Source organism: Papio anubis, chromosome 11 (genome assembly GCF_008728515.1).
Source record: "Papio anubis isolate 15944 chromosome 11, Panubis1.0, whole genome shotgun sequence".
In the NCBI taxonomy this organism is placed as follows: domain Eukaryota; kingdom Metazoa; phylum Chordata; class Mammalia; order Primates; family Cercopithecidae; genus Papio; species Papio anubis.
The window spans coordinates 86428109-86450377 of NC_044986.1; the positions used below are offsets into that span (position 1 = coordinate 86428109).

The 22269-nt window shown below is 50.5% G+C and overlaps 1 protein-coding gene across 7 annotated transcripts in view; it reads right to left on the reverse strand.

Annotated features, from left to right (window-relative positions):
- OGDHL (oxoglutarate dehydrogenase like) overlaps window positions 1-15668 on the reverse strand; it is a 28022-nt gene extending 12354 nt beyond the window's left edge. Inside the window, exons 1-9 of one of the 7 annotated variants that reach the window (XM_009214376.4) lie at window positions 12091-15668; window positions 10158-10328; window positions 5995-6097; window positions 5479-5594; window positions 5173-5327; window positions 4180-4326; window positions 3061-3151; window positions 441-620; window positions 180-308 (exon numbers count right to left, since the gene is read on the reverse strand). In XM_009214376.4, coding sequence (XP_009212640.1) covers window positions 180-308; window positions 441-620; window positions 3061-3151; window positions 4180-4326; window positions 5173-5327; window positions 5479-5594; window positions 5995-6097; window positions 10158-10328; window positions 12091-12375 — 1377 coding nt within the window. In that variant the 5' untranslated portion in view covers window positions 12376-15668. Of the gene's footprint in view, window positions 1-179; window positions 309-440; window positions 621-3060; window positions 3152-4179; window positions 4327-5172; window positions 5328-5478; window positions 5595-5994; window positions 6098-10157; window positions 10329-12090 lie in introns of those variants that run through there. The other 6 variants (XM_017962786.3, XM_009214380.4, XM_021943240.2 and 3 more) reach the window with 6 other exon arrangements.
- Between the last annotated feature and the right edge of the window lie 6601 nt (window positions 15669-22269).

Below are 22269 nucleotides of genomic sequence, written 5' to 3' on the forward strand. Positions count from 1 at the left end.
TATTGTGTCCCCCAATTTCACAGACCAGGATGCCAAGGCTGGGCAGATCAGGGTCCTGCCTAGTAAGCAGCACAGCAGTGGGCTCAGAGCCAGAAGCATCTCACTCTCCCCCCAAGCTACTTCCTGGATTTCCAGGAATGCTGATGCTGTGAGACCCAGCGTGGAGCGTACATGCTCACCTGGTTGTTGACGACGACGTGCACGGTACCGTTGGTTGTGTAGGAGGGCAGGTCGCTCAAGTGGAAGGTCTCATATACCACGCCCTGGCCGGCAAAGGCGGCGTCCCCATGAACCAGGATGGACATGACCTGCAGGGCAGGTGTGAGCCAGGAGGGGCTGCGTAGCCCAGCCCCGCACCTGTACTGTGGAGACCCAGGGCCTAGCCCTCTGGGCCCACCCCACAGGGTGCAGGTCCTCGGGGCTCTCCCAGGTGAGCTTGCCTTCTTGCCCTGGGCGTCTCCACGGTAGAACTGCTCTGCCTTTGTCTTCCCCTGCACCACAGGGTCCACTGCCTCCAGGTGGGAGGGGTTGGCGACCAGCGACAGAGTGATGTTCCGGTTGGTGACACGGTTGATCCTCTCGTGGTACATGCCCAGGTGGTACTTGACGTCCCCGGAGCCCTGAAGGTGGAAGTGGGAACATGATGGATCCTCCCCTCCCACACCAGACAGGTAGACACACAGGCAAGCACTGCAGCCCATAGTCAGGCTGGCACATCCCGGATCCCACTGCCTGGGAGGGCCAAGCTGTCCCTGACCCGGCTCTCCTCATCACACTGCCCCTCCTCACTGGCCTGAGGGAGGAAGACAGGGACCCTGGGCCTTGGCTCAGAGCCTCTCTGCACACTGACCACGGAGCAGGAGAGCATGGGAGTGAGGAAGGCCATCCAGCGGCAGGGAAGAAAGGGAGAGAAGGGCAGGACCTAGGCATCAGTGCGGAGACCCTCGGCCAGGCCGCCAGCAAACACTGAAGCTGAATCCCCTGACTCCTCACACCAAGGGCAGCAATGAGGGACACACAACATTTTACGATCCTGAAGCAAGGAATATTTATAGCATTCTATACAATATCCTAAGACCGAAAACACACAAGACACCTAAATTCTAACAACTTTGTCACGGGGGAGCAAACCCCCGCCCAGCGATAGGGGAAACATATCAAGCTGAGAAAAATATTCATACACAAATGCAGAAAAAGGGCAAATTCCCTCAATGTACAAAATGCTTTTACAAATCAGGAAGATAAAGCCCAAAAACTCCACAGGAAAATGAGCAAAAGCGACAAGTAGGAATTTACAGAAAAATACGAATGGCTCAAAAGCATGTGAAAAGATAAGCAACTGAATTCATAACAAAGAAATGCATTACAACAAAATCCTCTTTTGCACCTATCATATTGGCAAAGATGAAAGGATTCGAGAGCATGTGGGAGGAAGTGGGGTGGGGGCTCTGGCACCGTCACACACTGTGGATGGGCTTGCTGACATCTGCCAGCTCCTGGGAGGGTCATTTAGTCCCACCCCCTTAGCTCCAGTCACTGCACTGCTCCAACACCATCTAACAGATAAACTCGCTCACACATGTGTAAGGACCCTCATTAGAACAGCCCAAGGTCCAGCACAAGGGATGCTCTAGCTGTAAGAAGCCTGTGTGCAGGCAGGAAACAATGACAACTTGTTAAGTGAAAACAGCAAGGTGCCACCTGGCGTCACGGCTATGCCCATGGCCTCTTACAAATAAAGCTATGCTGGACAAAGAGGTTTGTCAGTATCAGCATGAAATGTTTCTAGAAGTACACACCTAAACACAACAGAAGCACACAAACAAAATTGGCCACAAGAATGGAGTCTCACTGAGGAACATCTTCTCATTGTATAACCTTTCTGTTTTGTTGTTTTTACAATAATCAAATTTCTTTTTCAGTTGAAAAAAAATAGTAATTTCATTTAAACATCCTTTGGCCAAGTTTTCCAGTATACACACATTTTTGACTCATCGCTTTTATCCGTTTTACAGAAGAGCAAACTGAGGCTTAGAAGGCTGAAAGTGCTAGAACAAAAGGAACAGGATGTCAGAAAGACCTAGGCTAGGAGCCAGTAGGTATGGGTCCACACGTGCGCGCGCGCGCACACACACACACACACACACACACGCAGGAAAGACAGTCCTGACAGCAAAGGGATACAGAGGAGGGAGTGACAGGCTCACTGTCCAGAGGACCCACAGAGCTACTGAAAGGGAAGATGGGCAGGACTTTGAAAGAGGCTAGGCACTTGGCCGGGAGTGGTGGCTCCATGCCTGTAATCCCAGCACTTTGGGAGGCCGAGGCTGAGGTCAGGAGTTTAAGACCAGCCTGACCAACATGACGAAACCCCATCTCTACTAAAAATACAAAAATTAGCCAGGCGTGCTGGCGCATGCCTATAATCCCAGCTACTTGGAAAGCTGAGGCAGGAGAATCGCTTGAACCCGGGAGGCAGAGGTTGCATTGAGCCGAGATCGCACCATTGCACTCCAGTCTGGGCAACAAGAGCAAAATTCTGTCTCAAAAAGAAAAAGAAAGAAAGAGGCTAGGCAGTCTGGGCTGAAGGCCTGGCCAAGGCCTCCCAGGGAGGGGGTGGGCACAGGAACAACATTTCCTCAGCAGGTTGATGGGTAAAGAAAACCATCCTCACCGCCCAAGGCTCTCTTGAGCAAACAAACGAGCAAGGGAGTCATTCCTGGCTGATGGACAGGACTTTGGACATGGAGGCACAGCCACATGAGCAGAGCTGAGCCAACTTCCAGCAAGACTTTGCGTCTCTGGGCTTCAGATTCCCTAGCTCAAAACAGGGAGGTTGACCCAGATCATCCAAGGGCCCTCCCAGCTCCCACAGACTGCAGCCCTTGCTCCCAAAAGCCTTAGGGGCCTCAGGCAAACACCCAGCCTCTCGCTGGCTTCTCCACATGCATCCATCTCAAGGTTTATCTCAGCCCGGAAGCTCCCAGTCCAGACCCTCCCCAGTTCACCTCCCAAATATCCAGCTCTCCAAGGGTGCCGGGACCTGAGCGTGGCACCCACCTCGTCTGCCGCCTCCAGCTTGGGGTCAAACTGGCAGAAGATCTGCTCCAGGTCCTTGCGGATCACGTTGGCCAGCACGTTCAGCCTGCCCCTGGAGCCAGAGGGGCCGGGCTCTCACCTGGCAAAGCCCGTAGGCCTCAGGGTTCCCTCCCCCACTGTGGAGGCCTGGCCTGGCCTGGCCTAATACAGCCCCTTCATGCCCAGAGCCCTCCTCAGGCCACCCGATCACCAGGCACCATCCTCTCCTGCTGCTGTAATGGCCCGAGGCCTGAAGTCCTGTGTTTCCTTGCTGCCTCAGGTCACTAGACCAGCTCTGCCTAACCCTCTGACCAGACACTGGGCATTCCCAGGCCCCCCATGACAGACAAACCCCAAGTTCCTGGCAGGCCAGCCACAGATGGGGACCCCTGCACCATACATTTGGATGCCCTCATGCTGATGCGGCCCTGGGCTAGCCTAAGCACAAGCAGCTCCCTCGTCACAGGAAAGGCCCAGGGCCCTTCCCACAGGCCACTCTGCACATGTGCACACGCCCACTCAGCAGGACCCCAGCCACAGAGGTCTCCGTCTCCCAGGCTGCACTCCCCCTCCTGCTTCCTCACAGGCTCCAGCTCAGAGGTAACGCCTCACTGCTGAACAAGCCTCCCAGATCTTCACCAAGGTCAAGGGAAACATGCAGTCAGCTTGCAGCCAGGTCAGAGACCCTCGGCTCATCTCCACAGACCTGCCTGTGGGAGACACAACCTGGGAACAACTGCCCAGGCCCTGCCCTCCCTTCCCTGGAAGAAACCCCTCCACCTCTCCTTATTCACAGGAACCTCAAGAAGCACTTTGTACCCCTTTCTGAAATCTCACCCTTGCTAGGGACAGCAGCAACATGGCCAGGGAGAGAGGGTGCCTGATAACCTGGTTAGTACCCGGCCCCAGGTGACTCTGGCCGAGTGCCTAGCAATTTCTGTGATGAGAAGGCCAGGCCCAGGGACTTAGAACTGTCCAAAAACCCACCTCTACCCCCAGGTCCCACCAACACCTCTGCTCTTATTTCCATCTCATCCCTCCCACCTCTGTCCCCTGGGCTGGAAGAGAATGGGCAAGATGCCAGCGGGGAGGGGGACCCACCTGTGTGGCATCCCCAAGATGACATTCTCGATCCCCATCTCGCTGGATTTGTCGATGATGGTCTTGAGGGCAGGAATCATCACTTCACAGCCCTCCAGACCAAACCGCTTCTCTGAGGACCACTTCCGGGCCAGGAAGTCTTCAAACCTGCTTGGGGAGAGGATGGGGAGAGGAGAGGAGAGGAGAGGGAAAGGGATGGAGAGGGATGGGACTGAGGCTCACAGGGACTGTTCACGAGTGCTCAGAGCTGAATGCCCAGGACAGAGGAAGTCACAAAGCCTCCTTCTGTTAAATGGTCCAGGGCACACCATGGATACCACACCTGTCCCACCCAGCAAGGAACACAGGGTTAGGGGAGGCTGGGAATCTTCCCAGCTGAAGGCCTCTGCCTACACCCTTTCCCAGCTGCCACCCTCTCTCTTCCTCATAGCCAAGCTTCTCCCACAGGCCACCACCCACCCACTCCTAGCCCACTACCCTCCTGCCACACTCCAAGGGCTCTCTTCACCAAGTCCCAAAGATCTCCACCCAGCTGAATCCAAACTCCAGGCCACACCTCGCTGCTCAGGAATCCACTTTGCATCCAGCCGCTGAGTCAGGTGTTCCCCTAGCCCTGCAGCCCTGCGGGACCCAGCTTCAGAAAAGTCCAGTGGGCAGACAGGTGATGCGGCCACACTCACTCCACACCAGGGATAACTTTCTGCCCAAACGTTCCCACAGCCACTTCCCGCCACTTCTGGCCTTGCTTAGTGTCCTGCTGTCTTATTCTCCCAGAGCCTCATCCCTGCCCACCTAACCTGCTCTGCCTTGGGCCAGCTCTTGGCCAAACTGCCTAAACACCTGGTCCCAACTCTCCTCCCTGCAGCCAGCGGTGAGGCCGATCCAGTCCTGCCTTCCTGTGGTACCCTCCTGCTCTCTTAGGCAGGCCGTGCAACGTCTCATAAAGCCCTGGAGCAGGACCTCCAGCCACTTGGCCCTCCGGGTGGTGCCAACCTCATGGAGCGCACCAGCCGGGCCAGCAGTGTCCGCTTCTCCTCGCTGGAGAACTGCATCACACCAGGGGTCTCAAACTTCTGCCGGATCCACTGGCACTGCTCCACATCGTTGATGAACATGAACTCCAGGCCAATGTGCTGGCAGTAAGTGTTCTGGGGAGACACATTGGGACGCCATGAGGAGCGGGGAAGAGGGATGGCTAACATCCCTGCTGTCTGGAACAAAAAAGGCAGTGCCTTTCCGTCCTCTGGCGAGCTCCGAAGAGCTGCTTCGGCCGCGCCCCACACACCCGCCTGTGCTCACCTCCAGGCGTCGAATGATCTCCCGCAGAGAGAGGGTGTTTTCAGAGCCCCCGATGAAGGTGGTCGTTGGCAGCTGGAACTCCTTATCAAGGTCAGCCTCCTGCAGGTCATAGAAGGCTGGAGAAGGAGGCGTGGCCGAGCCCCAGGCAGCAGAGTGGAGGGAGGGAGGTCAGGCCCAGGTGGAGTCCTGCAGTCTCACCAGACCTCCCAGTCTCCCCAGTGCCCTCCCTCTGGGTCCAGCCTGGGGAGCAGAAGTGAGAGTGAGCCCAGGGTGGCAGGGAGGACAAGCCTCTCAGGCTTGAACATATGGGGCACAAGCTAAGGAAGGCGGCAGGCAGGCGTCCTTCTCAGGAACAACAGGCAGTACGCAGGCAAGGTGGAAAGGAGGCCCTGTGGGCTGCTCCCTGGGCCCCATGAATTCCCAAGGATCAGGATGTCCCCTGGGCCCGTGGGCTCCTTACCGGGCCACCCACACAGCACTGCCATAGCTGTCCTGAGGAAGTGTCCCCAGTCTTACCCAGTTTATCAATGGTTGTGATCAAGTCTGAGGGCACAAAGGAGTCCAGGTCTGCATCCAGAATGCCCAGGGGGTCCAGCTGGGCCACATGGTGACCACGGATCTGGGAGGAGGGAAAAGAGCAGGGTGGGGCTGGGACCCAGCTGGACAGACTTCCTCCAGGGTGAGGCTCTGGGCCCCAGCCCCGCTCTTCCCATTTCCAAATGTTACGCTTCCCCATGTCTCTGCCCCATAGCCACTTCACTGCTGCCTAGAAGACCCAGCCACAGCCAGTAAGCTGGCAGGAGCTCAACCTGGTTTAGAAGTACAACATGCACCTGGCAAAAACAGGAAAAAGACCTATGCATGAAGGTGTTCACTGCAGTGCTATTAGTAATAGTGAAATTCTAGAAACTTCCCCACTGTCCATCAGCAGGAGACTGGCACATGGATATGGGCGATCCACACAGTGGAGCACTCCAGGATTTTCCATTAAAAGGAAGAAGGAAAATCCCCATCTGATACTACAAGGTAGTCTCCAAAAAATATTGTTAAGCAAAAAAGCAAATTCTAGAAAAGTGTGTATGGTGAACTACCCATTATCTAAGAAAGAGAAGACACAAATAAATATATGCATTAGAAGCGCAAATCATAAAAAAAAAAACATAACATAAAACAAATTATCATCTAGGGGAGGTGACAAAATAGGATAGAGAGGCAGGACTAGAAGCCAGAGTTTTAAGCAAGAACTTATCTTGCTTTGAAGATTTGACTTTCAAACCTTGTAAATATTTTAATTATTATACAACAAAATTAAGTCTTAAAAATTGAAAGTGAAACGAATCAAATGAATAAATATGTCCACTTAGTGGCATAAATACACAGAGAGAAACTATCCCAACTGACTAATGGAATATTCCCTAAAGACAAACAGAAAAAAATTCATAAAGTCTTTTTTATTACCAGTCAGTCATAATAGTGTTAGAATTGTTATGCTGGCCAGGCGCAGTAGCTCACGCCTGCAATCCTAGCACTTTGGGAGGCTGAGGTGGGTGGATCACCTGAGGTCAGGAGCTCGAGACCAGCCTGGCCAACACCTGAGGTCAGGAGCTTGAGACCAGCCTGGCCAACATGGTGAAACGCCATCTCTACTAAAAATACAAAGTTAGCTGGGTGTGGCGGCACATGCCTGTAATCCCAGCTACTTGGGAGGATGAGGCAGGAGAATCGCTTGAACCTGGTAGGTGGAGGCTGCAGTGAGCTGAGGTCGTGCCATTGCACTCTATCCTGGGCTACAAGGCGGAAACTCCATCTCAAAAAAAAAAAAAAAAAAGAATTGTTAGAAATTCTAAGATTGTTGCATGTGGGCTGTGGGAAATCAAACAAGCCATTGTACTGGCATCTTTTTGTCATCTCTAAAAGGCAATGGTGCCGTAAGATTGACAGGGTCAAAGACAAACCCCAAATCCCACATGTATAGCACGCTAGAAGCATCAGTATAAACCCTTTCCTGGCTCTGATTCCTGAAATGGCCCAGAAGTAATGATCAAACCAATAGCAGGAAACAGCCAGAGACCTGGACAGTTCTGGAATAGGCAGAAATGTACAAGCTCAGCTTGGAGCATCTTGTTACACTGACATCAAAGCAGTGTTCAAACACCATGAGTGCTGGGAATATGAAGAGGTTTTGAGCAACTGTAAGGACAGTACATCTACAGCAGATTGAAATTCAACAAATATGCTTACACTCATGTATTCATATGAATCCAAAAAAGGAAGATAAACTTCCATTAGTCACTTCTGGAGTGTGCTAGGTAATCACCTCATAATTTCAAAAATCAGTGAATAAAAGGAAAAAAATCAAGCAGTGGTCCTGTCTTTCCTACACAATCTGCACCTCAGGATAAACAGAGTTAACAAAGGGAAGTTTCTCCTGATAGCAGGACTTCAGTTTATAAAGAAGGGAAAACAGAATTGGCATATCACCATTTTTGCAACCCCTAGTGAGTTAATGGTTCTAGGAAATCACTATCCACAGCTGCTAACTGCCATCACCATCACCACTAGGAAGCTGATTTTGAAAAAAAAAAAAAAAAAAATCAAATGTCTATGGGATCGAGCCTCTAGATCTAATTGTCAAAGTACAGAAATTACACGGGACAATGGGATGGATGAAATGACATCATGAGGAAGCCATCAGCAAAATCCAGACTCGGGAAAACCCTACAGGACAAACCACCTGGTTTTTCCACATCATAAAAAGAAACAGAGGAACCTGCAAAGTACAAGAGACGTACGAGCCACATCAGTCTACTGCAACCTGTAGATTTAGCTGGATCCTGCTTCAAACAAGCAGTAAAAAGAAAGCACAGGCTGGGCGCAATGGCTCATGCCTATAATCCCAGCACTTTGGGAGGCCAAGGCGGGCAGATCACTTGAGGTCAGGAATTCAAAACCAGCCTGGCCAACATGGTGAAACCCCATCCCCACTAAAAACACAAAAATTAGCCAGGCGTGGTGGCAAGCACCTGTAATCCTAGCTACTTAGGAGGCTGAGGCAGGAGAATCACTTGAACGCGTGGGGCAGAGGTTGCAGTGAGTCAGGATAGCACCACTGCACTCCAGCCTGGGTGACAGAGTAAAACTCTGTCTAAAAAAAAAAAAGAAAGAAAAAAAGAAAGCACAGGACAAAAAGCAAACACAAATATCAAATGCATATTTCATATTAAGCATTATTATGTTTAGATGTGATAATGGTATTATGGCACATTTTTTAAGGAGTCCTTTTCTCTAGACATACATACTGAAATGTTCAATGAATGAAATGCTGTATCTAGGATCTGCCTTAAAATAATCCAGCAGTGAGCGGGGGCTAAGGGAGAAATGGATGAAACGAGGCTGATCATGATTGATGGGTGGTGAGTTCACTACACTATCCTTCTGCCTTTTATATGTTTAAAAATCCCTGTAACAATACAGTGGTTTTTTCAGTACAGTGTGCAGGTGATTCTAACCAGAGCTGTGCCTGCTACTGGCCTGTAAGGGGCTGCAGCCCTTCTGGTGGGAGCTCATCCACACCAGGCACAAGAGAGTAACACACCTGAATCCAGAGGCCACCCTGCCAGGAAAACTAATGCCTCGTCTTGGTTAATCAAAGAACAAAGAGCTACTGAAGGGCTGAGACCTGTGCTTAGAAGATAAGGCTCTCGGGCAGCACCCTGAACATTTCCCTGTATTTGATATACAGTTTTACATCCTTGCTCTTCATTTTTGAAGTCAAGGGTTAGATCACTGCTTCTTTCAGCCAGCCAGGAAAGACACAATACAACTAGCTGCTGTTTGCTCCCAGGTGGCCCACAGTTGATGGGTCCTCAGGCCAGCAAGGGAGCCCAACCCTGCACACCTTCCCTCTTCCATCCCCAGGTGGGTGGTGTACGGGGAACTCCATTCCATCCCACACACTGGGTACCTCATTCAGAAGCAAAGCATCATTTCCATTTGCTAATGCCCCCCTGTACCCTAGCCTTGCAGTGGCTTGCTTCTGCCTCACATTTCCCTGACGGAATACCTCCTGCCAGCAGTTCCCAGAGATATTCCAAATGATTATGCTTGTTATGGCCTGAACACCATAGCAGTCCTCCAATTAGTCCTGTCCGATGAAGACCAAAAACACAGACCATCACTGGGACTCTGACAGAGCAGAGGCCCAGCCTGAGAGAGCCTAAGTCTCCAGGAGGAGCAACTGGTGGGGGAGAATTGTTTACTGAACCATTCATTCCATAAACATGAATTAGGCAACTGCTCTATCAGTCCCTGTGCTCTTGGGATGCCCATTCTAGCGGAGAAAACAGAATTAACAAGGGTTAATCTACTCACCCCTCATTCAACAGGCTCTGGAACTGATCCCTTACTAAGTGCTCCTCCACGTACTTGGGGCATGGTGTGTGCAAGGGACAGACCACAAGCACACGTCAGTATGCACAAAAAAAATTCAAGCAGGTGGTAAGTGCTCTGAATGGTGATGTGGCAAAGACTGGCTAGAGAAGTGGGTGCTGCTCAGTAGAGGACAAGGAGAAGGGCTCTCTGGGGAGACGATGTTGGAGCTGAGATCCCTCCCCCTCAGTGCCTGGCCACACCCCAGGAGCCAGTGCAGCCTCCCAGGCTGTGCCTCAGTTGCCCCTCACCTGGTAGGCCCGGATCAGGGACTGCACGGCCAGGTGGTCCTCCACTAACTTGCTGGTCTTGGTCCGGCTTGAGACTGCAGACCTGCTGTCACGGACAACAGAAGGGGGCCGTGGCTGAGCAGAGCCAGAAGAGGCTTCCTCACTGGCTTTCCGGAAGAAGTTGTCCCAGGACTAGGCAGGGCAGAAGCAAGAACGCAGCCAGGTCAGGGCCTGGGAAGAGCCAGGGGTGGACCAGGCTGGGGCCCCAGGGAGTGTCAGGTCTTCCTTGAGGACCACAGCTCTCAGGGTCTTCCCAGGGTGCCTAGATGTACATACAAGGATGCTCCCTGCAGAACTGTTTATAAAAATGACAATGGGAAAACAACCTACATGGCTATCCATAGAAAACTGGCTAAACAATGATTTTACATTTAGAATGTGGAAGACTACATAGTCTTTTTAAAAAGGTACATTCGGTATTGTGGATATGGAACATTGCCAAGATATGTTTTAAAGTGAACGAAGCAGAAGAGGACGTATGGCTGCTACTCTCTGTGTAGAAGCAAAAAGCAGATGTGAACACATACAGGCATTTGCATGTGTTTTCCAGAAGAACAATATAAAAGTGCTGTCTTCCGTGCACTCCCATACGGCACTGGTGGGAGGCTCAGTTGGTACAATCCCCATGGAAAGCAACTTGGCAATATCCATTAAAATTACACACACAGGCCGGACGCGGTGGCTCATGCCTATAATCTCAGCACTCTGGGAGGCCGAGACGGGCGGATCACGAGGTCAGGAGATCGAGACCATCCTGGTTAACACGGTGAAATCCTATCTCTACTAAAAATACAAAAAATTAGCCAGGCACGGTGGCGGGCGCCTATAGTCCCAGCTACTCAGGAGACTGAGGCAGGAGAATGGCGTGAACCCGGGAGGCGGAGCTTGCAGTGAGCTGAGATCCGGCCACTGCACTCCAGCCTGGGCGACAGAGCGAGATTCTGTCTCAAAAAAAAAAAAAAAGAAAAACAAAAAATTACACACACAGCCACTCCTGGACCCAACTATTCCACTTTGGGGAATTTATCCTACAGATGGCTGTGCAGGTGCAAGATGATGAAGGTGTAAGATGACGCGCTGCAGCACTGTTTGCCACAGCCAGAGACTAGAAATGAACCAGATGTCTGTCAGCAGGAATGGGGTGGAACATACATGCAATGGAATATTACACAGCTGGACTGAGTGAACAATGAGGCTCTTTATGTACTGATGTGGAAAGATCTTGGAGATACATCACCAAGTGAAACAGCAGGGAGCAAAATAGTATGTGTTACAGGTTACTTTTGCATAAAGGGAAACAAATCCAGAGTTAACATTTGCAGTAAGTTTACCTAATGCAAGTCTTTGAAAGGATATAGAGGACACTAAGTTAGAGGACAGCAGGAACTGAGCAGACGAGGCTAGATTAGGAGGGAGCTTTCTGACTGCGCAACTTCTTATACCTTCTGGCTTTGGATCATATGACTGCACTGCTTTCCACTACAGGTGAAGGTGTCAGAGAGCAACTTCACTTTTCATCCTCCCATCTGATTTAATTTTTTTCTTTACCATCAGCAAGCGTTTATTCTATCAGATCAATACATACACAAACATGTATGTCCCTAATTACATACAAGGGGGCATATGGAGACAGCAGAGCATGACAAAGGGGCACGGCAGGGCTCAGGTGTGGCAGAGCAGGGCATGGCCAGGGCCTCTCCATCAAAACCACCGCCCACTGCCTGATCCAGCAACTGGAAAGCAACAGGCTTTGATGACTGAGGACCTAAGAGGCAAAGAAACCTGCCCAGGATCACACAGCAAGCAAGCTGCTTCTCCCCACTGCCCTGCCACAGCCTGGCCCCTGGGGGCTTCCCTCCCTTGCAGTGGCCCAGGGCAGGGTGGGGGTGCTGACCTTGTGGACACTCCGGGGATTTTCCAACCAGGCGAAGTACATCTCCTCCATGTAACTGGAGCTGCCTCCATCTTTGCTGCTTGGGAGGGTGGCCGGTGGCCCGGAGGACCTGCTGCGCCAGCCAAACACTGGGACTTCATGTGCGGCCAGAAGCCTCACAGCCTGTGCCCCAAGACGGGATGGCAACAGCCTCAGCTGATTCATTCTGGACACAGGCAATGAAGGAGAGGCATAAACGACAGGACTAAGACAGGAAGAGGCTCTACCAAGCCACTGTCCGCTCATCAGCACTTGTCAATCCCACTGGGCAGATGGTGCCAGGCTAGGCAGTGATGAGACTGGGAATGTGACACTCTCCCAGCTCCCTGGGCTTACTGTCTGGTGGGAGCTCCCAGCTCAGTAAACTCCAATAGCCATCGAACAGCCCTGAGCCCCAGCACTGCTGTGCCCCACACATCCCAGACCACACTCCTTCCCTGATAGCCCCCAAAGCCTGGGCAGAGACATGAACCCAGGCCCTGCCTCAGGGAGCACTCAACCTAGGTCCTGGAGCCCACTCAGAGAGCCACAGGGCAGGTGCAGGGAGTACCACCAAGAAGGAGTGGGTCACAGGCCCACCACCCTAGAACCAGGGCAGGGAGTCCTCCAGGGGCCAGGTGTGTCGTGCATGGTCAGGGAAAAGCAGGGATAAAAACATCCAGTGAGCACAGGTGTCAGGGGATGATAGAGACACAGTATCTCAGGAGGTCTGTGGCTCTAGTCATTGCAACCAAAAGTGACCAGTGACTACCTGTGACTGCGATCCTGGCCCAGAGTGCCCTCTCTCCCAGGCCCAGCCAGAAGGATGGTGACACTAGGCCCAACAATGACCCCACTTCACTGCAGGAAGGGCTAAGGTCTGGAGGGGCATGAAGAGCAGAATGGAAGGCAGCCCCAGACCCAGCACAGCCCTTGGACTGGAACTGCCCTCCCTGGCTCCCATACTCTGGACACCCTGAGAGCTTACACCCAGGACCAGTGCCACTCAAGACAGCTAACAGCCCAGGCAGCTACAGACTGGAAACCCACCCAGGCCGGGGGAACCAGGCCCTGCAGCTCATCTCACCTCACTCTGTTACCTGTGCCTTCCCAGGGAAAATATCTAATCTTGGTATTTTCAGTGATGGGCTTTCAGTGATGGGGGCTTCCTCCATTCCTCAGAGGGTAAGAGTTCTAAGAGCCTCTGCCAATCCTGAAGAACCCCCAACTCTCCCTATCCAGGCAGGTTAGGGGTTGATAGGGCCCGCTGAGGTCCCAGATCACCCCATACCCCTGCCACTTCATCCTACACATGATGCGTAAAGTGGGATCTCTGTTTCCCACCCTACAACCGTAAGCAGAACCCCCTCCTCTGCTCCAGCACAGCCACTGCCTGGACAGAGCAGCTCCCCGTCAACACCAGCTAATGCCCTCCTGCCCAGACTGCCCAGCTTGTAAGCTGGGTGCAAGAACCACCCCACCAGGGGTCGCCCACACAGGAGGAGTCCCCTACCCTTGGAGAGCTCAGGCCCCAGAAAATGCGCATTCTGGGGTATAACTAGCTCCCAAGTACTGCCCAGGCCGAGCCCTGAGCCAATGCTCCTGGTCAGGTGTGCTCAGCCAACAGGCCACCTGTTGCACCCTTCTGCCTCACCCCTGCCATCAGCTCAACCACGTCACCAGGAACTCACTGGCTGGACTTTGCACAAAAGGTCAGGCCTCATCAGAGGGCAGGGCACAGCCCTCCCTCTGACTCATATAAGCCAGAGGAAAGGCGTAATGTCACCTTGATGGAGGGAGGACAGGCTCCTGGGGCAACCAGCAGCAAGCCTGAACAGAGAAAAATTTCAAAACAAAAAAGATTCCACTGTAGGGAGGAGGGAGGTGAGCTTGGGAGCCTCTGAGTGCCCTAAGTTTCCCTCCCACATGCTCAGCCCCTGAGGCTTCGGGCCATGTGGCCCAGCCCACCAGCCAGTGATGCCAAGCCCTAGAGTGCAGGGCACTCAGGGCCGGCTCCTCTGGAAGCAGGACCTCTCCAAGTGCCAGGCATGAGCTCTGGGGTCAGGCAGCCAGGGTCCCAACTCCTGTTCTGCCTCTGACCATCCCAGAGGACTGGGCAAACAGAAGTCTGTGCCAGCCCAGCTGGCCACTGGGCCCAGGAGCTCCTGAAGCATCAGGGAGACTCTTCTGGAGCATCAAAAAGAATCCAACAACCCAGGACGCTCTATCATCCCCAGTCTATGGCAAGGAAACTAGATATTAAGACCATCGTCATGGGAATAAACATAATAGGCACCATCAGGAGCACTGATTCTGGGACAGATACTGTGCTCATTTAATTCTTCTCAACATCCTGTGGGGTGAGCACTCACATCAGTTTCACTTTATAAACAGAGAAACTGAGGTGCAAGAGGCTAAGCTGGAGAGTGACAGGGTTGTGTGTGGTTCCAGGGACTGTGCCCTGATCACTGCAGTCAAGATGTAAGCCAGATTTCTCTTAGCGATGCAATTCCCATCAGCTGAGTCAGAGCTGCTCCCTCTGCCAGCCCCAATCCCACCCCCACAGTGGAATGGGGCAGTTTGGGCCAGACAGGGACAAAGTCTGGCTGTGTCCAGAATGGCCCGGTGCAGGAACACTGTGTTTTATAAACACTAAGCAGTCGGGGTTGGCCACTGGACACTGCTGTGGCCTTGACCCAGCCTGGCAGGAGGGCAGCCTGCCACTCACCCCCACCTGCATCCCAGCAGGGCATGAGGGCTCAGTATCTAGAGCCAGAGCCCAAGCCAGCCCTGCTAGTTCCTGCCCATACAGTCAAAGACAGCAGCAAGGAGTGAGAGTCAGGTACCCTGTGCAACCCCCTGCCGAGTCCAGACTCCAGCAGAGTCGCCCTGGGTATCTCTTGGGGGTCTCTTCTCTTTAAGACACGGTCACACAGCATCCCCAATCCAATCTCAGAACCTCAACCCAACCCCAGAAAACTGCCGACACCATGCCCACTAAGACTCCCCTACACATGACCCTGTCTGGGGTGCCCTAGTGAGGACTGCTCCCTAATGCACCCATTGCAGAGATCAGTAAACAGAGGCCGGGACGGGTTCTCCCCAGAGGGCCCTCCAAGCTGGGCAGCAGCAGAGCCTGGATTCTCTCAGCAGCAGGTCTACTCTGACCCCACTTTCTGAGAAGCAGATGAGCTTTGCTCAGCAACAAACCGCAACTCTAATTAGATGGGGCCTGTTCCAAGACACTGGGGAGGGGATGCTAGCGCCTGCTTGAGCCAGGCGGCCCAAGGGCGTCAAAGGGGTCTCTCCGGTTCGGCGAATGCGTACTGCAGCCTGCTGTGGCCTCGGGATTACCCCGTCACCCTCCCACATCTCCCTAGGGGCGGAAGAAGCACTTTCCATGGTAGCAGCAACCTCAGGCCATGCCGCCCTCTCTCGGGACTCAGTTTTCTCATCTGTGATTGGAGACCGCGGTTAAAATCGTCTATTAGGGTCCTTGGACGTCCGAAGCTGCCTACGGGTCCCGCCAGGCGCACAGCGCTGACCCTCCCCAACCCCGGCACAGCTCCCGCAGCCCTGGGCCCTCCCCTGGCCACGGAAGGCGCGGGGCAGTCGGCAGTCCTCGGGCTGAAGAAACCCACCGCGAGCGCCCGCTCCTCTGCGCAGGACCCTGGACTAGCCGGGTGGTACGCGCGCGATGGGCTGGGGGTCCCGGGGGAGGCCGCGGCCAGTCAAGGGCGGAGCCAAGGTCACGGTCTGTTCCTCCTCCCCCTCCCCCCGGCCGGGCCAGGCTCAGGACTGCGGGCAGCGGCGCCCCAGGACCCGGGAGAGAGGAGCTGCGGCGCCGGTCCCCAGAACGGCAGGAGAAGTAGCGGCGCTGGGATCGGGAAGGGGCGGGCCGCCGCGCTCACCGGGCGGGCGGGCGGGGTCCACGCTGCAGCGAGGTCCGGAGGCTGCAGGTCAGGGGGCTGCGCGGAAGGGGTGCGCGCGCACCGTGCCAATTACCTGGATCACGTGACGCAGCCGCCCACGGGCGCGCGCCCCTCAGACTCCGCGCGTCGTGACGTCTCCATGGTCGCCCCGCCCCGCGCCTGGCGCTGTCCGCGGTGCTGGCGGCCCAGGCCCGAGGTCGCCCACGGCCGAAAGGGGTCGCCTCTCTGAGACCGCAGGATGGGGCTGAGGCCCTGAACCCCGTGTGTTCTTTCTAAAACTAGGACGAATGTACCAGAGGACAAGCAGCCTTTGTGTGTAGGAGAGGATAGGTTTTGTTTTGTCGTCTGTAAAATGGGAATGCTATGAAAAGTTCCACTATCTTAGGGATGTTTTGAAAGAAAGATGAGATAATGCGTGAAAAGTGCTTACCCCAAATCTGATACACGTTTTACCCATTCATCCTCCCAGTGATGGTGACCCAGGCTGTCCTGACCACCCCGTGGCCACAAACAAGGCTGCAATGAACTTCCTCATACACATTCCCTTAGGATCCTGCGTGGAACTTTCTCTGGGATAGAGATCAGCTTTCTAATTATTATCAAAATAGCAGATGCAATGTGCTATTATTGTTTTAATCTGCATTTCTCTCGTTATTAGCGATTTGCATCTTACGTTGTTTGTTAGTTTGGGGTTTTCTGTTGTATTTTTTTCAGCTTTCTGTTGGGTTTTGTTCTCATTTAAATGCAGGGATTTCTTGTATAGGAAGCTAACACACCTGTGGTTCAAGTTGCCATCAACTCTCTCCTGGATTATTGCACTCTTGAATTTTAATCCCAAAATTACAGTATGCATTTCACAATAATACATTCAAATACATATGAAACCAATTAATATGGTTGCTTGTCGGGGGAGGAGGATGGGGAATGTGGATATGAGGTAATTAATCAATTACCCAGATCAACGCTGACAGAGTGCCACGAAGAAAGGAATACAACTAACTTCGGCACCTGAAATCTCCCAGAAGTTCTTCATTTGGAGATAGTTAGGGATTCATGTGGTCAAGAATCTTCAGCACTTAGCACAGCACTAGCTCATGGTATTTTTCAGTAAATATTTGTTGAGTGAATGAATGAGTGAGTAAACGGACACTTGACTTGGATCCTGAAGGATGAGTAAAATTTTATCTGGTGCAGAAGGGCAGGGTTCATTGGGAATTCTTTGGACACAAGCACCAAAAATGACTTGGCTAGCTTCAGTCAAAAACGAGTTGATATGAAGTACGCGCGCGATGGGCTGGGGGTATACAAGGCAACTCACAGAATCAGAGGAAAGCTGAAAAATTTACTTCAGGAAGCAGTGCTGAGCCATAGAGGAACTGTCTCTTCAAGGCTCTTCTGATGTTCAAAATTCAAATTCCAGGTAAGAGGCAGTAATGTGCTTACAGTAGAGATGGAGTAAGGTAGCCAGATTTGAGAGACTTCTGGGGATCAGTTCCAGAGGGTTTAGTGGTTGACCAGATATGAGGGTGGAGACATAGATAACTCACAGGTGGTCTGGCTTTAGTGACACAGTGAAACTTTTCAGTGAAACTTTTCAGAGAGCTAGGGAAAAGGAGACGATGCAGTTTGGGGGAATAGTGGAAAAGTTTACAAGTCAGAGTCACCAATTAAGAAAGATGGAAAGCCTGACACAGAGCAGCAGGCAGGAACAAGGCTCTTGCAAATCAAAAGGCTTCAGAGCCTTTCAGCCTTCCAGCCTAATTGATGTTCTGCTAATTGCATTGATTAAAGCAAACATTTGGGGCAATCAACGCTCCCATGAGGGTGGCTGTCATTCTCAGAAGCCTGAGAGGATTAGCGGCAGTGGCTATAGGCTTTGCAGAGATCTTCAGAAACAGACACCTTCCTTTTTTTCCTATGCCTGTGGCGTGCGTGTGTGTGTGTGTGTATGAACATGCAAGTTTTTATTTATTCTAGCTGTACATAACTTAAATGATACAGAAGGATACAGAACAAAATGTGAAAAGCCCCCTTCCACCTGCCCCAACCTCACCTCTTTTTTTCCCTCCAGAGATAACTACTGGCCAGTTTGGCAAACATGTTTACAAAACTGTTTATGTATTTATATCCATATTGCTTGCACAAACATACACATAACAACATGAAATAGATCACACTAGAATACAGTTCCACAACTTGTTTCTTTTTTTCCCTTGTCTTGAAGATTTTTATTTTAAACTCAGTATGTGTAGGACCACCTCATTCTTTTTCATGGGTATGTTGTATTCATTGTAGGGATGTATGGTGACTGTATGTCACTTCTCTCCCACTGAATGAACATTTCCACTTCTTTTGACATTTACAGAAAAAAAAAGGAGAAAATAGTCCTCCTCTATATTCCCTTTAGTACATGCGAAACTACTATGGTAACATTGATTTCTTTTTTTTTTTTTCCAAGACGGAGTCTTGCTCTGTCACCAAGGCTAGAGTGCAGTGGTTGGATCTCGGCTCACTGCAACCTCCAGCTCCCAGGTTCAAGCAATTCCTCTGCCTCAGCCTCCTGAGTAGCTGGGATTACAGGCTCCCACCACCATGCCTGGCTAATTTTTATACTTTTAGTGGAGATGGAGTTTCACCATGTTCCCAGGCTGGTCTCGAACTCCTGACCTCGTGATCCCCCCGCCTTGGCCTCCCAAAGTGCTGGGACTATAGGCGTGAGCCACCACACCCAGCCTGATTTCTAAATTAAGTTTAACAATGAGTCAAAAGATATATATGCTTTAGAATATAATATGTATAATAAATATCTACTAAGACCATTCCACTGAATACTTCTTCATTAGTGTTTTTGAGTTCCTACTCCCTTACATTCTTGCCAAGATTTATTATCAGTTTTCTTTAATTTATGCCAATCTGATAGGTGAAAAGTCACATTTTGTTTTAGTTTGCATAAAACTGATAAGTGAATTTTAAAATCTTTTTTTTTTTTTTTTTTTTGAGATGGAGTCTCGCTCTGTCACCCAGGCTGGAATGCAATGGTGTGATCTTGGCTCACTGCAAACTCTGCCTCCTGGATTCAAGCGATTCTCCTGCCTCAGCTTCCTGAGTAGCTGGGATTACAGGCACACACCACCACGCCTGGCTAATTTTTGTATTTTTAGTAAAGACGGGGTTTCACCATGTTGGCTAGGCTGGTCTTGAACTCCTGACCTCAAGTGATCTGCCCGCCTTGGCCTCTCAAAGTGCTGGGATTACAGGCATGAACTGAAAATCTTTTTATATGTTTCTTATTTTGTATTCCTTTTCTATAAATGCCTATTGATAGACTTTGCCCATTTTTCTATCAGGTGGTTTATATTTTGCTTGAATTCACATAAACTCTGTACCTATTCTGAATAAGAATATTTTGTAGGTTGTAAATGTTGCAAACATTTCTCCCAGTCTGTCACTTGTCTTAACTTTGTTTATAAATGCTTTGGCCACATTCTCATAGTTTTGATTATAGTATATTATTATAATTGTTCTTTTATATTCTTACTTATTGTTGTTAATCTCTTACTGTGCCTAATTTATAAATTAAACTTTATCATTGGTATGGGCTGGGCACGGTGGCTCACACCTGTAATCCCAGCACTTTGGGAGGCCAAAGCAAGTGGATCACCTGAAGTCAGGAGTTTGAGACCAGCCTGGCCAACACAGTGAAATCCCATCTCTACTAAATATACAAAAAATTAGCTGGGCGTGGTGGCAGGTGCCTGTAATCCCAGTTACTTGGGAGGCTGAGGCAGGAGAATCACTTGAACCTGGGAGGTGGAGGTTGCAGTGAGCAGTGCCACTGCACTTCAGCCTGGGCAACAGAGTGAGACTCCAGCTCAAAAAAAAAAAAAAAAAAAAAAATTTATCATAGGTATGTATAGGAAAAAATAGAGTATATATAGGGTTTGATACTATATGAGGATTTGGGCATCCATGGGGGCCTTGGAACGTACCCCCCTCAGGATAAGGACAAACTACTGTATGAAACATTTCTATCACCACAAGGATCCCTCAAAATGCCCTTCTATAGCCACACCTGTTTCCCTCCCACCTCACCTCCTCCTTAACCGCTCCAAACCATTAATCAGTTCTCCATCTCTATAATTTTGGATTCAGTAATGTTATATATAAGTGGCATTATAGAGTAGGTAGCCTTTTTGGATTAGCTTTTTTTCACTCACTATACTTCTTTGGAGATTCATGCAGGTTGTTGTGTGAATCAGTCATTTGTCTCTTTTTATTGCTGAGTAGTATTCCATGGTATGGAGGTACCACAGTTTGTTTAACCATTCACTCATAAAGGGCATCTGGATTGTGTTCAGATTTTGGCTATTACAAATAAACCTGCTATGTTATGTTCAGATTTTTGTGTGAATGTAAGTCTTCATTTCTCTGGGGTAAATGCCTTGGAGTGCAATTGCTGGGTCATATGGTAGTTGCATGTTTCATTTTTATTTTTTTATTTATTTATTTATTTATTTATTTATTTTTTTTTTTTTTTTTGAGACGGAGTCTCGCTCTGTCGCCCAGGCTGGAGTGCAGTGGCCGGATCTCAGCTCACTGCAAGCTCCGCCTCCTGGGTTCACGCCATTCTCCTGCCTCAGCCTCCCAAGTAGCTGGGACTACAGGCGCTCGCCACCTCGCCCGGCTAGTTTTTTTGTATTTTTTAGTAGAGACGGGGTTTCACCGTGTTAGCCAGCATGGTCTCGATCTCCTGACCTCGTGATCCGCCCATCTCGGCCTCCCAAAGTGCTGGGATTACAGGCTTGAGCCACCGCGCCCGGCCGCATGTTTCATTTTTTAAAAAAACTTCTGCTCTTTTCCAGAGTAGGTGTGCCATTTCACAGTCCCATCAACAAAGTGTAGGTGATACAGTTTCTCTGCATCCTCACCAGCATTTGGTGGTGTGTGTTACCCATCCTGACAGGTATGTCATGATATCGCATTGTGGTTTTAATTTGCATTTCCCTGATGGCTAATGAACATCTTCTCATGTGTGTGTTTGTAATCTGTATATCCTCTTTGGAAAAATGTCTCTTTATGTCTTTTAGCCCTTTTCTAATTGGATCGCTCTTTTTCTTTTCTTACTGTTGAGTCTGAGAGCTCTTTGCATATTCTAGATGCTAGACTGTCAGATATGTGATTTGCAAATATTTTCTCTCGGCCTGTAGCTTCTCTGTTCATCCTCTTAGTACGGTTGTGCATTGAGCAAAAATTTTCAGTTCTGATGAAATCCAGTATATCAATTTTTCATTTTATGGCTCATGTTTTTGGTGTTTAGTCTGAGATTTTTTCACCTCACCCTAGATCCTGAAGATTTTCTCCCATTTTTCTAAAAGTTTTATTGTTTTACATTTTGCATTTTAGTATATTATCCTTTAATTTTTGTATAAAGTGTGAAACTTAGGCTGAAATTCTTTTTTCCACCTATGGACAGCCCATTGCCCCAATACCATTTGTTGAAAGGCTGTTCTTCCCCTATTGAATTGCTTTTGCACTTTTGTCAAAAAATCAGTTGAGCACATTTGTGTGGGTCTGTTACTGGGTTCAGCTTTATGGAGATATAATTCACATACCATACAATTCACTCATATAAAATGTATCATTCAATTCTTTTTTAAGCATATCCATAGAGTTGTGCAACCGACCATGCAATTTTAGAACATTTCATTATTTGACAAAGAAACCTTTGAAAGGGGAATTTTACCACCTTAAGAATATCAAGTTGACCAAGACCTGCAACATATTAAAAATCATCTGTGGGTGCCCCAAAGTGCAGAAGGCGCCTCCTCTGACACAGCATGTTTTGATCCTAGGCCCGGATGGTCAGCTTCTCCACGAGGCTGCCGAGGCCCTCTGACAAGCTCTGAGCCTCCACCACTGCCTCCCACAGGCCTCTTCTGCTCCCAGCCTTGGCCTTTGGGCCCCAACCTCCAGAAGACCCGTGGTTTTCCTCCCCGGAAGATGGAGCCCCTAAGGCAACCATCTGATCCTGTCCTCCAGCTCCATTGCAGCGGGCCTTTCCACCAGCCCCAGTCCAGGTGGGGCAGGACATGGAGACAGCAGGAACTCGAGTTTCCGTTTGGAGGCGGCAGGATTCAAAAGCAAATTCAGCCCCTTAAACCTCTGCTGTCGCCTCCCCTGCAGCAACTGAGGCCGCCCACCTCCTGGAGCGAACCTCCCCGGGGAGCAC